Source organism: Bombina bombina, chromosome 2 (assembly GCF_027579735.1).
Source record: "Bombina bombina isolate aBomBom1 chromosome 2, aBomBom1.pri, whole genome shotgun sequence".
NCBI classification, from domain to species: Eukaryota; Metazoa; Chordata; class Amphibia; order Anura; family Bombinatoridae; genus Bombina; species Bombina bombina.
The window spans coordinates 71,443,429-71,461,725 of NC_069500.1; the positions used below are offsets into that span (position 1 = coordinate 71,443,429).

Here is an 18,297-nt window from a genome sequence, read left to right on the forward strand (position 1 = left end):
ATTGCACTTCCCCTTTAAATGATTTGCAAATTTACTTTTGGTCCTCTCTTTCACAGGTCAGTTCTTTATCGTAGAACAAGATATCAAGGAATTTACTCAAATGAAAGTTGATAAGCGATTTCATGGAATGTTAAGTATTTTACGGCATTGTCACCGTATTCGAGAAACACGTGGAAAAGGAATAGTGCGTTATATTATTTGCTAAATAACTTCTTGTTTTTGTGTGTGTAAATGTGTTTCACTTCGATTTTGGATCTTTTTTAAAAATAAACTTTATTGCATTTTTTTAAATCCATAAATAGGATTATTGTATTATACACTCTTGTGTTTTAGACATTCAAACATATGTGGCCTAAAATTATAGAAGTTTACCTGCATATAAAGTCTTATGGCAATACTATTGAGACTTTTACTGGCCAATCACCTACCACAGTATTTCCTTGCACCTGTTCTTGAGTAGCCCTAAGAGATCGAGATGATTTGTGGCTTAAGCATTGTGATCCAGAAATATAAAATAGTACCAATATATATTTGATATGAATGTCTAGATACACTTGCTTATTTAACACCTTAACAACCGAGGCAGTGCTAGGTACGTCCTACGTCGACGACCGCTCTAATAGCGATGCCTCGATGTTGAGGCGTCCTGCAATACTGTTCCCTACTGCCGGGCCCCAGGTTGATTGCTCCCCAGGAGTGATCACTTCCCGGTTGCATCACATGGAGCCCGGCAGTGTAACAGAGCATCAGATGCCATCGGTCAGGCTTCTGATGCTCTGCCTGTGTGCTGAGTGCCTCAAGGGGTCAAGGCACTCAGTAAAGTGCAAAAAAGTTTTTTTTTTAAATATATATTTATTATATAAAATAAAAGCCAATTTAGCCCCCCCCAGCTCATGTGGCTTCAAAGATGGCGCTGCATTTCTAGAGGCAGTGCATCATGGGGTTTCTGGGGGTGTCTCTAGCCTGCCTTATCATAGGGGCAGGCTAGGGTCATCCAATCAGAGCTTGCCCTTATAATTAAATTTATTATAATAAAAAATCCCATTTGTCTGGTCATGTCAATATTGGTAAATATTGACTCTGACCAGTGTGGATCTCCTTCCCTCTCCTCACTTGTGTTTTAGTGAGAGAGAGAGAGAGAGAGAGAGATCTGTGTTTATGGAGAGAGATTTAGCTAGTAGTTTTTGTAAAACTTGTGAGACCCAAAGGTTCTTTTCAGAGCCATTAACCCATATCTTGCCAGTGATCACTATAATGCTGTCTGTGCATTTTTTAGGGGTTTAATTTTTTTTAGTATTTTTTTTGTGAGACCCAAAGGAAATTTAGCTAGTTTTAGTTACTTTTTGTAAAAAAATTGTGAGACCCAAAGGAAACCCCCTATCTTGCCAGTGATGACTATAAATCACTAGCTCTTGCACAGCAACACTTTTTTTTTGCTATCTGTGCATTTTTTTCGGTGTTAATTTTTTTTAACAGATCGCTATATAAAGTGAGTGTGATCATGTCACAGAGGACGTATAGCACTGAAGAGGCGTATGCCATCCTTGCGTGAGAGTCTGACGCCTCTGTCTGACTCCTGCTAGCCCCCGTGCCAGACGGAGACATGTTGCTCCAGCTGGCATTGCTGCTGAGGAGTGGGTAGCGCCTCATCGCCAGAGGCCAGATAACCCACCCTTCACTGCAATTCCTGGCATCGATGTAGATGTCGCAGGATTTAACCCCCAACAGTTTATGGAGGTGTTTCTGGGTGATGTATTGGGGAACATTGTCGTCCAAACTAACTTATATGCCTGCAAAGCCTGATTCATATTTTGCAAAGCAGCAATGGGCCCCCATCCATGTGCCAGAATTTAAAAAATTCTGGGCATTGACTATGCTGATGGGCATCATAAAGAAACCCTTTATCCGCTCCTACTGGAGCAGTAACCACATCTCATCTACCCCATTTACTCCCAGTAGTATGTCGAGGAAGAGGTATGAAATTATTCTACATGTCATGCACTTCAGTGACAACAACCTGTGCCCCACTAGGGAGCATCCCCATTTGACAGGCTGTATAAAATCCACCCCCTGATTACTCACTTTGCTGCCAGGTTTGCAGAGGCTTATACACCTGGAAGGAATATATGCGTGGATGAATCCCTGATGAAGTATAAAGGAAGGCTGGGATTCAAGCAGTATATTCCTTCCAAACGCTTCAGTTTATGGTGTAAAGGTGTATAAGCTCTGTGAGAGCGAGACTGGGTATACTCAGGCCTTCCGGGTGTACGAGGGAAAGGATATCCACCTTGAACCTCCAGGTTGCCCAGGACATATGGGAACCAGTGGCAATATTGTCTGGGACCTGATATGACCCCTGATGAACAAAGGGTACCACTTGTATTTAGACAATTTTTATACAAGTGTCTCTTTGTTCAAGCTACTGTATTGTTTTGATACAGTAGCTTGCAGTACAATTAGAAAGAACTGCACAGGTTTCCCATGACAATTTGCATGCACCCGGCTACCAAGGGGGAGACCTCAGCTCTGCGCCAAGAGTAGCTGTTAGGTGTAGGCATACAGAGACAAGAAGGATGTGTACCTTTTTACCACCATCCACACTGAGAGGACTGTGGAGGTCTCTGTACGTAGCAGAGCTGAGAGCACAAGGAAGCCGGTGTGCATCAAGGCTTATAACCGGCATATGGGTAGGGTTGATCTGGCAAATCAGCTGCTGCAGCCCTACCTAATTATGCGGAAGACAACGGCCTGGTACAAAAAGGTTGCAATTTACTTAATGAATATTGCAACCCTCAACTCTTTTTGTTGTTCAAAAAAAGCAAACCCTAGAATGAAACTAACTTTTTTTACAGTTTCAGCTCCAGATAATTTCTGGGATTTTGTACCAAGATGCACCTGCTCCTGCTCGGGCGGTGATGGGAGAGAGTAGAGTTGGGGCTACCCATTTTATTTACTTTTTCTTCTTGAAACATGTACACAGTTTAATACAAAACAAATGATTTAGAGTTACATACATGTACATTTATAAGCTTTTCAATGATAAAGAAGTAAAATAAAACGTATTAAATAAAACAGAACATTGTGTGTATTATCTTATACAATCTTTTATATCCGATATCACAGTAAAATTTCATTTAAGTAGTGTATTCTCACTATTGTTGTCGTGGTGCTAGTTACATGAGAGTATTCTTTTACAAAAAATACTTAAAGGGATATGAAACCCAAAATGTTTCTTTCATGATTCAGATAGAGAATACAATTTTAAACAACTTTCCAATTTACTTCTATTATTTAATTTGATTCCTTCTCTTGTTATCCTTTGCTGAAAGGTTTATATTGGCAAGCTCAGAAGCAGCAAAGAACCTAGGTTCTAGCTGCTGATTGGTGGCTGCATATATATATATATATATACTGATTCATTGGCTCACCTATGTGTTCAGTTAGAAACCAGAAGTGCATTGCTGCTTCTTCAACAAATGATATCAAGAGAATGAAACAAATGAGATAATAGAAGTACAGTAAATTAGAAAGTTGTTTAAAATTGTATACTTTAACTGAATCATGAAAGAAAAAAAATGGGTTTCATGTCCCTTTAAGTATACCCGCTTTATTTTTAAAATCCCCCCTACTGTGGCAAAGCAGAATCCTCAAAAAAAAGATGCAGAGTCTGTACCAAGAGGGGACAGAGAAAGAACACCACCTTTTTACTGTCCTGATTGCCCTGGACAGCCTGTACTCTGCATTGGGGATTGCTTCAAGGGGTATCACAAACAGGTCCATTTTTATTTTTACATTTGCCGTTCAGTTGTTTTTTTCTTCTACTAGATACGACGAGTCCACGGATTCATCCTTACTTGTGGGATATTATCCTCCTGCTAACAGGAAGTGGCAAAGAGCACCACAGCAGAGCTGTATATATAGCTCTTCCCTTCTCTCCACCCCCAGTCATTCTCTTTGCCTATACTAAGTAATAGGAAGAGGTAAAGTGAAAGAGGTGTTAAAATGATAGTTTTTTATTTTCTTCAAGCAAGACTTTATTTTAAATGGTACCGGTGAGTGCTATTTTTTCTCACGCAGCAGATGGATGAAGATTTCTGCCTGGAGACTGATGATCTTAGCAGTTGTCACTAAGATCCAGAGAAGTTCCCACAGAATGGCTGAGGAGTACTTGAGAAGCTTCAGTGTGGGGAACGTTTTTCATGCTACAAGCATTGAGGTATGTTCAGTCATTTTTTTTCTGGATAGACTGTGTTAACTGGCTGACAGTGTTCCCATAAGGGAAGGGGGGTAAGCAGTAATCCTACATATGATAGAAGGGGTATTACTGGGACCTGTATGTTATGGGCTGAAAATTGGTTGACACTGGTAACATAATGTTTTTGAGACAAAACGGTTTTATGTTTAGAGGGCAACATAACGTTTTTATGGGCAAACGTTTTTATGTTTGATGGCACTGGAGGGTTTCACATGGCTTACAATATTAGATTGGGTATATGAAAAACCCACATTGCCTAGTAAAAACCGCTGTAAAGCGGTCTAGAACCTAGCCGAGAGACTTTCTGTAGATGGGCGGGGCCTAATTTTGCGCCTCAGATGCGCAGTTGAAATTCCTATGCAAGCTCCAGCTCCGGTGGGCCTAAACTGAAGATTTAGCCTAAACGAAGTGATAGAGTGAATTAACAGACCCCTGAGGGCAGGTAGGCGCCACAGCAGAGCTGTGGCGAGGGGCAGGGGGCTGCTATTTTAATTTCATAACGTTTTTGAGTAACTTTTTTTTTTTTCCATTAAGGGTTAAGCATACCTTACTTGTCGTGCAATCTTATCTGGCAAGATAAGACACATATATACTAAAATTGGGATAATTATAAAATTTTAGAGCAGTTTTGGAAAAATTGTTCGCTTTTTTTTACTCTTAAAGGCGCAGTACCGTTTTTCAGATTGTTTTTTTTTTTCACTAAATAAAGTGTTTTCAAGACTGTTTGTGGTCATTACTAGTCTGTTTCAACATGTCTGACATTGAGGAAAGTCAATGTTCTTTGTGTTTAGAAGCCATTGTGGAACTCCCACTTAAAATGTGTCCCTCATGTACTGAAAGGGCCTTACATTGCAAAGAACATATTTTAGGTGATAAAAGTATGTCTCAGGATGATTCTCAGTCTGAAGAGAATCAGGTTATGACATCCAATTCTCCCCAAGTGTCACAACCTTTAACGCCCGCTTAAGCGACGCCTAGTACTTCTAGTGCGTCTAATTCTTTTACCCTGCAAGATATGGCTGCAGTTATGTCTACTACCCTTACAGAGGTATTATCTAAACTGCCAGGTTTACAGGGTAAGCGCAGCAGGTCAGGTATTAGAGTAAATGCCGAGCCCTCTGATGCTTTATTGGCCATCTCCGATGTACTCTCACAGTGTTCTGATTTGGGGGTGGGGGAATTGCTGTCTGAGGGAGAGCTTTCAGACTCAGGAAAGATGTTCTCTCAAACAGACTCAGATGTGACGGCCTTTAAGTTTAAGCTTGAACACCTCCGCTTCTTTCTCTGGGAGGTTTTAGCGACTCTGGATGATTGTGACCCTATTGTAATCCCACCAGAGAAATTGTGTAAAATGGATAAATATCTAGAGGTCCCTACTTACACTGTTTTTCCAGTCCCTAGAAGGATTTCGGACACTTGTTACTAAGGAATGGGATAGACCAGGCATTCCCTTCTCTCCACCTCCTACTTTTAAGAAAATGTTTCCCATATCTGACACCATTCGGGATTCCTGGCAGGCGGTCCCTAAGGTGGAGGGAGCTATTTCTACCCTGGCTAAGCGTACAACTATACCTATTGAGGACAGTTGTGCTTTCAAAGATCCTATGGATAAAAAATTAGAGGGTCTTTTAAAGAAATTGTTTATTCATCAGGGTTTTCTTCTACAACCTATAGCGTGCATTGTTACAGTAACTACTGCAGCAGCTTTTTGGTTTGAGGCTCACACTGCAGAAATAATTAAACATACAAATAAAAGTTAAAAATAAAATTAAAATAGTTTGGTTTGTGGGGCCAAACTGGGTACTGGCAGACAGCCGCCAGTACCCAAGATGGCGGTAATTAGGTAGGGGAGAGGGTTAGAGAGCTGGAGGGGGGGATCAGGGAGGTTGGTGCTAAAATATTTTATAATTTTTATTTAAAAAAAAAAAAAACAATTATTTAGTACTGGCAGACTTTCTGCCAGTACTTAAGATGGCGGTAACAATTGTGGGGTGGGGGAGGGAAGAGAGCTGTTTGGGAGGGATCAGGGGGTGGGATGTGTCAGGTGGGAGGCTGATCTCTAAAATTAACCCTGCAAGCTCCCTACAAGCTACCTAATTTAACCCCTTCACTGCTGGGCATAATTCACGTGTGGTGCGCAGCAGCATTTAGCGGCCTTCTAATGACCAAAAAGCAACGCCAAAGCCATATAAATCTGCTATTTCTGAACAAAGGGGATTCCAGAGAAGCTTTTACAACAATTTCTGCCATAATAGCACAAGCTGTTTGTAAATAATTTCAGTGAGAAACCTAAAATTGTGAAAAATGTAAAGTTTTTTTTTTTATTTGCTCGCATTTGGCGGTGAAATGGTGGCAAAAAATATACCAAAATGGGCCTAGATCAATACTTGGGGTTGTCTACTACACTACACTAAAGCTAAAATTAACCCTACAAGCTCCCTAATTAACCCCTTCACTCCTGGGCATAAAACATGTGTGGTGCGCAGCGGCATTTAGCGGCCTTCTAATTACCAAAAAGCAACCACAAAGCCATATAAGTCTGTTATTTCTGAAAAAGGGGATCCCAGAGAAGCATTTACAACCATTTGTGCCATAATTGCAGAAGCTGTTTGTAAATAATTTCAGTGGGAAACCTAAAGTTTGTGACAAAATTTGTGAAAAAGTGAACTTTTTTTTTTATCGCATTTGGCGGTGAAATGGTGGCATGAAATATACCAAAATGGGCCTAGATCAATACTTTGGGATGTCTTCTAAAACAAAATATATACATGTCAAGGGATATTCAGGTATTCCTGACAGATATCAGGGTTCCAAAGTAACTAGCGCTAATTTTGAAAAAAAGTGGTTTGGAAATAGCAAAGTGCTACTTGTATTTATTGCCCCATAAATTGCAAAAAAAGCAAAGAACATGTAAACATTGGGTATTTCTAAACTCAGGACAAAATTTATAAGCTATTTAGCATGGGTGTTTTTTGGTGATTGTAGATGTGTAACAGATTTTGGGGGTCAAAGTTAGAAAAAGTGTGGTTTTTTTTCCATTTTTTCCTCATATTTTATCATTTTTTTTTTTAGTAAATTATAAGATATGATGAAAATAATGGTATCTTTAGAAAGTCCATTTAATGACGAGAAAAACGGTATATAATATGTGTGGGTACAGTAAACGAGTAAGAGGAAAATTACAGCTAAACGCAAACACTGCAGAAATGTAAAAATAGCCATTGTCATTAAGGGTAAGAAACTTGAAAAATGGTCCGGTCATTAAGGGGTTAAAGGGACATTAAACCCACATTTTTTCTTTCATGATCCAGATAGAAAATAGAATTTTAAACAACATTCCAATTTACTTCTATTATCTAATTTGTTTTATTCTTTAGATATCCTTTGTGGAAGAAATGGCAATGCACATGGGTGAGCCAATCACACAAGGCATCTATGTGCAGCCACTAATCAGCAGCTACTGAGCCTATGTAGATATGCTTGTCAGAAAAGTATATCAAGAGAATGAAGCAAATTAGATAATAGAAGTAAATTGGAATGTTGTTTAAAATTATATTTTGTATTTGAATCATGAAAGAAAAAATGTGGGTTTAATGTCCCTTTATGTCTTGGTCTGCTGATGTGTCATCAAAATCTAAACTTTTAGCTATTCCTTTTAAGGGTAAGACCCTATTCGGGCCTGAACTAAAGGAGATCATTTCCGACGTTACTGGAGGTAAAGGTCATGCCCTTCCTCAGGACAAGACGGTTAAAATGAGGGTCAAACAAAATAATTTTCGTTCCCTTCGAAACTTTAAAGGTCGACCCGCTACTTCCTCCTCCGCCACAAAGCAGGAGGGGAATTTTGCACAATCCAAGTCATTCTGGAGACCTAACCAGACCTGGAATAAAGGTAAACAGGCCAAGAAGTACCAAGACAGCATGAAGGGGGAAGACTTTCTGTCTTCGCTCAGGCTTGGACAAGGGATGTTCAGGATCCCTGGGCATTAGAAATCGTGACCCAGGGGTATCAACTAGAATTCAAGGATTTTCTCCCAAGAGGGAGATTTCATCTTTCACATTTGTAGACCAGACAAAAAGAGAGGCGTTCTTATGCTGTGTAGAAGACCTATATACCATGGGTGTAATCTGCCCAGTTCCAATACTAGAACAGGGGCAGGGGTTTTACTCAAATCTGGTCGTGGTTCCCAAAAAAGAGGGAACCTTCAGACCGATTTTAGATCTCAAATGCATAAACAAATTTCACAGAGTCCCATCATTCAAGATGGAGACCATTCAAACTATTTTACCAATGATCCAGGAGGGTCAATATATGACTACCGTGGACTTAAAGGTTTCGTATCTTCAAATTCCTATCCACAGAAATCATCACCAGTTTCTCAGGTTCACCTTCCTGGACAAACACTACCAGTTTGTGGCCCTCCCTTTCGGGTTGGCCACAGCTCCCAGAATCTTCACAAAGGTGCTAGGGTCCCTTCTGGCGGTTCTAAGGCCGCGGGGCATAGCAGTGGCGCCCTATGTGGACGATATTTTGATTCAGACGTCAACTTACCAGCTAGCCAAATCTCACACGGAATTCGTGTTGACTTTTCTAAGAACTCACGGGTGGAAGGTGAATATACAAAAGAGTTCACTAGTTCCACTGACAAGCGTTCCATTCCTAGGAACTCTGATAGACTCGGTAGACATGAAAATATTTCTGACGGAGGTCAGAAAGTCAAAGATCTTAACTACTTGCCGAGCACTTCGGTCCACTCCTCGGCCATCAATGGCGCAGTGTATGGAGGTCATTGGATTAATGGTAGCGGCAATGGACATCATTCTGTTTGCTCGCTTACATCTCAGACCACTGCAGCTGTGCATGCTCAGACAGTGGAATGGGGATTATGTGGATTTATCTCCTCAGATAAATCTGGATCTAGAGACCAGAGACTCTCTTCTTTGGTGGTTGTCACAGGATCATCTGTCCCAGGGAATGTGCTTCCGCAGACCAGCATGGGTCATAGTGACAACGGACACCAGCCTCTTGGGCTGGGGTGCAGTCTGGAAATCCCTGAAGGGTCAGGGTGTTTGGACTCAGGAGGAGTCCCTACTACTAATCAATATTCTGGAACTGAGAGCAATATTCAACGAGCTTCAAGCGTGGCCTCAGTTGGCTTTGGCCAAATTCATAAGATTCCAGTCGGACAATATCACAACTGTAGCATATATCAATCATCAAGGGGGAACAGAGTTCTCTAGCGATGATAGAGGTTTCCAAGATAATTCGATGGGCAGAGACTCACTCTTGCCATCTATCAGCAATCTATATCCTAGGAGTAGAGAACTGGGAAGCGGATTTTCTAAGTCGTCAGACTTTTCATCTGGGGGAGTGGGAGCTCCATCCCGAGGTGTTTGCGGCATTGATTCGTCAATGGGGCACACCGGAATTGGATCTGATGGCATCTCGTCAGAATGCCAAACTTCCTCATTACGGATCCAGATCAAGGGATCCCCAAACAGTACTGATAGATGCTCTAGCAGTATCTTGGTCGTTCAACCTGGCTTATGTGTTTCCTCCCTTTCCTCTCCTACCTCGTCTGATTGCCAGAATCAATCAGGAGAGGGCTTCGGTAATCTTGATAGCGCATGCGTGGCCACGTAGGACTTGGTTTGCAGATCTAGTGGAAATGTCATCTCTGCCACTGTGGAAACTGCCACTGAGGCAGGACCTTCTCATTCAAGGTCCGTTCCAACATCCAAATCTAAATTCTCTGCAGCTGACTGCCTGGAGATTGAACGCTTGATTTTATCTAAGCGGGGATTCTCTGAGTCGGTCATTGATACCTTGATTCAGGCTCGGAAGCCTGTCACTAGGAAAATTTACCATAAGATATGGCGTAAATATCTTTATTGGTGCGAATCCAAGGGCTACTCATGGAGTAGGGTTAGGATTCCCAGGATTTTGTCCTTTCTCCAAGAAGGATTGGAGAAGGGATTATCGGCTATTTCCTTAAAGGGACAAATTTCTGCTTTGTCAATTTTACTACACAAGCGTCTGGCGGATGTCCCAGACGCTCAGTCTTTTTGTCAGGCTTTAGTCAGAATCAAGCCTGTGTTTAAACCTGTTGCTCCGCCATGGAGTCTGAATTTAGTTCTAAATGTTCTTCAAGGGGTTCCGTTTGAACCCATGCATTCCATAGATATTAAGCTTTTATCTTGGAAAGTTTTGTTTTTAGTTGCTATTTCTTCTGCTCGAAGAGTTTCTGAGCTTTCTGCGTTACAATGCGACTCGCCTTATCTTATATTCCATTCTGATAAGGTGGTTTTGCGTACTATTGTAATCCAAAACTTGTGCAGACTGCAACAATGTTACATTGAATAATAACAAAGTAACTCCTGTGAAACAAATTCCCCTCGCTCAGGGTCCCACCAAATTCGGATATCACAGAGTTTAAAGGTTAGTAACCGTTTCTTATAGAAAAACAAGATTTTATATTCAACATGAACAGAGGGCTTACCGCTCCGGTGACAGTCTGTAGCTGTATGGAATGAACCTGGGATCACTTTCCCTGTCGTAGTTGCAATAGCAATACACTTGTTTGGTATTGGTATCAAAACGCTCACCCTCCGATGTGTTGCGGTATCCGGTCCTCTGTATGCACGACAGGTAAATACCTCTGTCGTGGGCTGTTCTGTGCTGAGACTGTTAGGGCTCTCCTAAACCCTTGTTCACAGCAAAACGTATACAACACAAGTATCACAGTTCAGCATATCCAGGATAGAGAGAGAGAGAGAGATGATGAAATATTAAAATATCACTTTATTGAGTTTTCATTAAAACAGACCTGGCACAGCACATTTAGAGACTCCACTGCTGACGCGTTTCCTGCCTCACTGGCAGTTCATCAGAGCACCGGGAAAACACTACAATCAGCTGTTTAATCAATTGTGAAAGTCTGAAAAGTCCAATCACATTGCGGTAAGAAAAACAAAGCACACCTGTATTTTAACCATTTCATGCCTGTTACCACAATAGACGGTGTTGAAAAATAGCCTTTTCAAACCCTCACAACCAACAGCACAATTAAAGATACTACATTAAAAATAACAAAAGTATAATACAAATAAGTTTAACAGAACTAGCATGGGAACTTAATATGTTTATACCTTAAGAATGTCGAAAAGGAACTCATACAGTATTCCACAATTGTTAAGCTTTGTTAGCAATAATAGCGATAGAACATAAAGGAAAGCCATTTCATACTAAAAGTTTAAAAAGATAAATGCAAATAGTTAACATGACTGTCATTAATATATTTCTCTAAATGAATAGTTTGCTATATTGCACTTGACATTTTCAACATTCAACAAATTGATCAAAAATAGACACAACAACGAAACATGCTAACAGTATTGCCACATAGATACATTCGTAATTTAGTGAAAGAGAGTATCTGACCAAACGTTAAGTATTACCAAAACCATTTCAAAGGGTTTGAAATGTAAGTTAATCATTATATTTATTATAAGTGCTCACTTAAAATACAGACTAAAAGTTTTCGATTAAATGACACAGAAAGTTTATAAATCTCTCTATCAATGAAGAGTTTTACATCGCTGATCTTATTGATCCCAAAGGGGTATCCCGTTTTTAGAGTGTATATCCAAAATATTTCTCTTTTCGAAAGAGCCTTATATCTGTCTTCTACTCTAGCTCCCAGTGAGACCTGTTCAATCCCTTGATATACAAAATTACCTAGTCTATTGGTATGTTCAAAGAAATGTTTAGCAACTGGGGTCTTAGGGGTCTCTGCTTCTAAAGATAATAAATGCTCTCTTATTCGATCTTTGAGATTCCTGGAGGTGAGACCCACATATTGAAAATTACAAAATGTGCAGGTGATAAGATAAACTACGTATATGGAATTACAGTTTATAGATTCTCTTATTTTATAGGATAATTTTGTCTGTGTAGATGTAAAACTATCTCCCACCAAGGTATAATCACAACATTTACAGGCTTTTACACCACACTTATGGAAACCAATATTAGTAGGGAGCCATCTATTCATATTGTCCCTTATCCTATTTTTACATCCAAAATTTTTCCTTATTTTATCACCTATAGTATCAGACCTGCTGGCAATAAAATTACGATTTCCAGAAATCGATTTTAGGTCAATATCTCTCTCTAGAAGTGGCAATCTAGTTTTGATTATATTGCAGATCTCATTAAATTGCCTACTATATTTTGTGATAAAATTAATCCCTTTGTTTTGTTTTCGTCTATTATCAGTATTCGTATAAATACGTTCTTTTGATAGATCGCTCTTGTCAAAATTTGATACCACTAGAGACATTTCTTTTAATTTCTCTAGGTCATAGCCTCTATCAACTAGGCGCTCTGTCAAATTGTTGGCATGTTTCCAATAGTCACTTATATTAGTGCAATTCCGCCTCAGTCTGATGTACTGGCCCGTTGGTATACCTTTTTTCAAATGATTAGGATGCGAGGAATCTGCCCTAAGAATAGTGTTGCCCCTAATTTCTTTCCTGTACACCTCTGTGAGTATCGTTCGATCATCACTACTCAACTGTAAATCAAGGTAAGGTATACTAGTGTCAGAGGCACTGAAGGTGAATTTCAGATTATCCTCATTGAAATTGAGATAATCTATAAAATTATTTAATTCTCCCTCAGTACCTTCCCATACCAGAAGAATATCTATGTACCTTGTGTACATTTTTATATTCTTCTGAAACATATTGTTTTCACTAAAGATTTTTTTATCACCTCAAAAAATGCTAGATAAAGATTTGCATACGATGGGGCAAATTTTGCCCCATTGCTGTTCCTCTAAGCTGTACAAAGAACTCTCCATTAAACATGAAGAAATTTCTATTCAGCAAAAAAGTAATGGCTTGTAGAATGTACTCAATCAGTTCAGCGTTATATCCTGAATACCTTTCCAACATCTTTTTTATAGCATTTATTCCTAAGGTGCGTGGTATACAGGAATAAAGTGAGACAACATCAATAGTAACAAATTACCCTTTTTTCCATTGGAAATCTTGAATAAGCCTAATCAGATGTTTAGTGTCTCTGAGAAACCCAGGTAAAGATTGCACTATTGGTTGTAATTGAGCATCTACCCATTGTCCTAATTTCTCCCCCAGGGAGCCAATTGCAGAAATAATTGGTCTCCCTGGAGGGTTAACAAGTGATTTGTGTATCTTAGGTAAATATTTAAAAATGGGTACCCTTGGATTTTCGACAAACATATATTCACTTGTTTTAGCTGTAAGTATTGAATATTCCATACCCAAATCTAATAGATGCCTTAACTCTTTCTGAAATTTGATAGTTGAATTATATGTCAGCTTTTTATACGTACCAGTATCACCTAGTTGCCTATATGCTTCTTTAAGATAATCTGTGTTATTTAAGACAACAATAGAGCCCCCTTTATCAGAGTCAACAATCACTATATCCTGATTATTCAACAACACACCGGAGGGTGAGCGTTTTGATACCAATACCAAACAAGTGCATTGCTATTGCAACTACGTCGGGGAAAGTAATCCCAGGTTCATTCCATACAGCTACAGACTGTCACCGGAGCGGTAAGCCCTCTGTTCATGTTGAATATAAAATCTTGTTTTTCTATAAGAAACGGTTACTAACCTTTACACTCTGTGATATCTGCATTTGGTGGGACCCTGAGCGAGGGGAATTTGTTTCACAGGAGTTACTTTGTTATTATTCAATGTAACATTGCTGCAGTCTGCACAAGTTTTGGATTACAATTGTATTTGAATTTATCTCCGTGGAGACCATACAGTGTTTATTGTACTTGATATCTAAACAAGATCTACAAACAAACAATGGCTGGAATTAATGATAAACATAGGAGAGAGAGATTTGAACAGCTATTTAAAGGCACAGCACAAAATGAGAGTAAACTAGATTTGGGAACTTTATATGCGAATAAAGAAAAGACACACATTAAAGAACTTAAACTCTGGTGGGACATAGAATTTCTGGAGCAATACCTGGAAGAAAAAAGAATCCCTAGGGGTTACGTATGAAAAAATTGCTCATTGATATTAATGGAGAAATTAGTTAAGTTCAAAAAGAACAGAGAGAAAGTATACTGACTGAACTTGAAAGTATGGATCAACAACTTGAGGCATTTAAAGATGATGAGAAACTGATACCTTTTCAAAATCAACTTGATGAAACATTAGAAAAAACAGTATGGAACTGTCTGACCATAAATGTAAAAAATACGAGAGAGATACCAGGGATTTTGAACTGGATATAGTATACAGTTGGAATACTGAAAGAAGGGCACAAAGAAATAAGAACAATAAACATAAGAACACCAGCAAAAATAATAACCAAAGGAAAGTGACTAAACTAATTCAAGCTCTGTTTCAGCACCAGTTACACCTGATATAAATACACCAACTACTTCCACACCGATTAGAGCGACGCTGGACACGGAGATTAGGAGCAAAGCCAAAAAACGGGGTGAATCCTGTGGCAAGTGCAAAAGAAAAACACAAAGAAACATCAGAGGAGAACCTGGTGACAGGACAAGCGATACCCAGATATCCGAGTCGAAGAACACAGTGGAAGAAGAAAAACAACAAATAATAAATCTCTCGTCGACTATATTGGATGACAGTGAAATCTCAGTACTTGCAAAGGGACTAGGTTTTTCACCTACTAGGGACTTTAATCTTTTTGAAACGATTTTGGACATTAATAAATGTGTTCGCAAAATAACATTAACTAAACACTTCAAAAATTTGGATGCAGTAGATCGGCCCTGTGGCACACAGAGAGACACATTAGTTCTGAATGACATTTGTAACTTCAGAGATCTATGTGACATCGTGTCTCTGTGTGAGCTACAGGATATTGATACCAATACTGGCAGCTTTATTAAACAAAGATTGATTAAAGCGTCCAAACCTAGTACTTTTTATCCAGTAAATGCTAGAAATTATATTATTGAGCTTTTCCATTCCATTCTTGAACAAGATCTCATTTCACTATCAGATAAAGTAAGTAACAGTGACAAATCTGGTAACTATATCTATAAAAATTTGAGCAATAAAGAGACGAGCATTAATGAGATTAAAGAATAATCAGGATATAGTGATTGTTGACTCTGATAAAGGGGGCTCTATTGTTGTCTTAAATAACACAGATTATCTTTAAAGAAGCATATAGGCAACTAGGTGATACTGGTACGTATAAAAAGCTGACATTTAATCTAACTATCAAATTTCAGAAAGAGTTAAGACATCTATTAGATTTGGGTATGGGATATTCAATACTTACAGCTAAAAAAGTGAATATATCTTTGTCGAAAATCCAAGGGTATCCATTTTTAAATATTTACCTAAGATACACAAATCCCTTGTTGACCCTCCAGGGAGACCAATTATTTCTGCAATTGGCTCCCTGGGGGAGAAATTAGGGCAATGGGTAGATGCTCAATTACAACCAATAGTGCAATCTTTACCTGGGTTTCTCAGAGACACTAAACATCTGATTAGGCTTATTCAAGATTTCCAATGGAAAAAAGGGTATTTATTTGTTACTATAGATGTTGTCTCACTTTATTCCTGTATACCACACACCTTAGGAATAAATGCTATAAAAAAAGATGTTGGAAAGGTATTCAGGATATAACGCTGAACTGATTGAGTACATTCTACAAGCCATTACTTTTTTGCTGAATAGAAATTTCTTCATGTTTCATGGAGAGTTCTTTGTACAGTTTAGAGGAACAGCGATATGGCAAAATTTGCCCCATCGTATGCGAATCTTTATCTAGCATTTTTTGAGGTGATGAAAATCTTTAGTGAAAACAATATGTTTCAGAAGAATATAAAAATGTACACAAGGTACATAGATGATATTCTTCTGGTATGGGAAGGTACTGAGGGAGAATTAAATAATTTTATAGATTAACTCGATTTCAATGAGGATAATCTGAAATTCCCCTTCAGTGCCTCTGACACTAGTATACCTTACCTTGATTTACAGTTGAGTAGTGATGATCGAACGATACTCACAGAGGTGTACAGGAAAGAAATTAGTGGCAACACTATTCTTAGGGCAGATTCCTTGCATCCTAATCATTTGAAAAAAGGTATACCAAAGAGCCAGTACATCAGACTCAGGCGGAATTGCACTAATATAAGTGACTATTGGAAACATGCCAACAATTTGACAGAGCGCCTAGTTGATAGAGGCTATGACCTTAAAAGACCTTAAAAGAAATGTCTCTAGTGGTATCCAATTTTGACTGGAACGATCTATTAAAAGAACGTATTTATACAAATACTGATAATAGACGAAAGCAAAACAAAGGGATTAATTTTATCACAAAATATAGTAGGCAATTTAATGAGCTCTGCAATATAATCAAAACTAGATTGCCACTTCTAGAGAGAGATATTGACCTAAAATAGATTTCTGGAAATTGTAATTTTATTGCCAGCAGGTCTGATACTATAGGTGATAAAATAAGGAAAAATTTTGGATGTAAAAATAAGATAAGGGACAATAGAATGAATAGATGGCTCCCTACTAATATTGGTTTCCATAAGTGTGGTGTAAAACCCTGTAAATGTTGTGATTATACCTTGGTGGGAGATAGTTTTACATCTACACAGACAAAATTATCCTATAAAATAAGAGAATCTATAAACAGTAATTCCATATACGTAGTTTATCTTATCACCTGCACACTTTGTAATTTTCAATATGTGGGTCTCACCTCCAGGAATCTCAAAGATCGAATAAGAGAGCATTTATTATCTTTAGAAGCAGAGACCCCTAAGACCCCAGTTGCTAAACATTTCTTTGAACATACCAATAGAGACTAGGTCATTTTGTATATCAAGGGATTGAACAGGTCTCACTGGGAGCTAGAGGAGGAGATAGATATCAGGCTCTAGCAAAAAGAGAAATATTTTGGATATACACTCTAAAAACGGGATACCCCTTTGGGATCAATAAGATCAGCGATGTAAAACTCTTCATTGATAGAGAGATTTATAAACTTTCTGTGTCATTTAATCGAATACTTTTAGTCTGTATTTTAAGTAAGTACTTATATTAAATATAATGATTAACTTACATTTCATACCCTTTGAAATGGTTTTGGTAATACTTAAAGGGCCATAATACCCAAATGTTTAAACACTAGAAAGTCATGCAGCATAGCTGTAAAAAGCTGACTAGAAAATATCTCCTGAACATCTATTTTAAAAAAGAAAGATATTTTACCTCAAAAGTTCCTCAGTAACCACCTCCCATTGTAAAGGATTTCTAAGCAGCATATTAGTATGTCTGTCCTGGGACAGCTTAGGGGATGAGCCTCGTGAACTCTCATATTATTTCACCAATCAGGTAAAGGAAGCTTACTATGAAATCTCATGAGAGTTAAGTCAAATCTCATGAGATCACAGTAAAAGAGTTCATGGCCTCAGCACTGCTGATGCTGATTGGCTGCTGTTCATTTCTTCATTTTTTAATTATTTTTTTTACCTTCATCTGAGCAACAGCTGAGTATAACTTTTTACACAGAACTTACTCTGTTGAGCTGAGGAGATTGTGAGGTAAAATATCTTCCTTTTTTACATAGAGATGCTCAGGTGATATTTTCCTGTCAGCTTTTTACAGTTATACTGCATCAGTTTCAAGTGATTTAGTATATGAGTATTATGTCCCTTTAAGGTTTGGTCAGATACTCTCTTTCACTAAATTACGAATGTATCTATGTGGCTATACTGTTAGCATGTTTCGTTGTTGTGTCTATTTTTGATTAATTTGTTGAATGTTGAAAATGTCAAGTGCAATATAGCAAACTATTCATTTAGAGACATATATTAATGGCAGTCATGTTAACTATTTGCATTTATCTTTTTAAACTTTTAGTATGAAATGGCTTTCCTTTATGTTCTATCGCTATTATTGCTAACTGCTAACAAAGCTTAACAATTGTGGAATACTGTATGTGTTCCTTTTCGATATT

The 18,297-nt window shown here is 38.5% G+C and overlaps 1 protein-coding gene across 1 annotated transcript in view; it reads left to right on the plus strand.

Moving 5' to 3' along the window:
* Positions 1-3,077, plus strand: part of SKA1 (spindle and kinetochore associated complex subunit 1) — a 49,002-nt gene extending 45,925 nt beyond the window's left edge. The window contains exon 7 of the mRNA XM_053700404.1: positions 57-3,077. Coding sequence (XP_053556379.1) covers positions 57-205 — 149 coding nt within the window. The 3' untranslated portion in view covers positions 206-3,077. The remainder of the gene's footprint in view (positions 1-56) is intronic.
* The last annotated feature ends 15,220 nt before the right edge of the window (positions 3,078-18,297 follow it).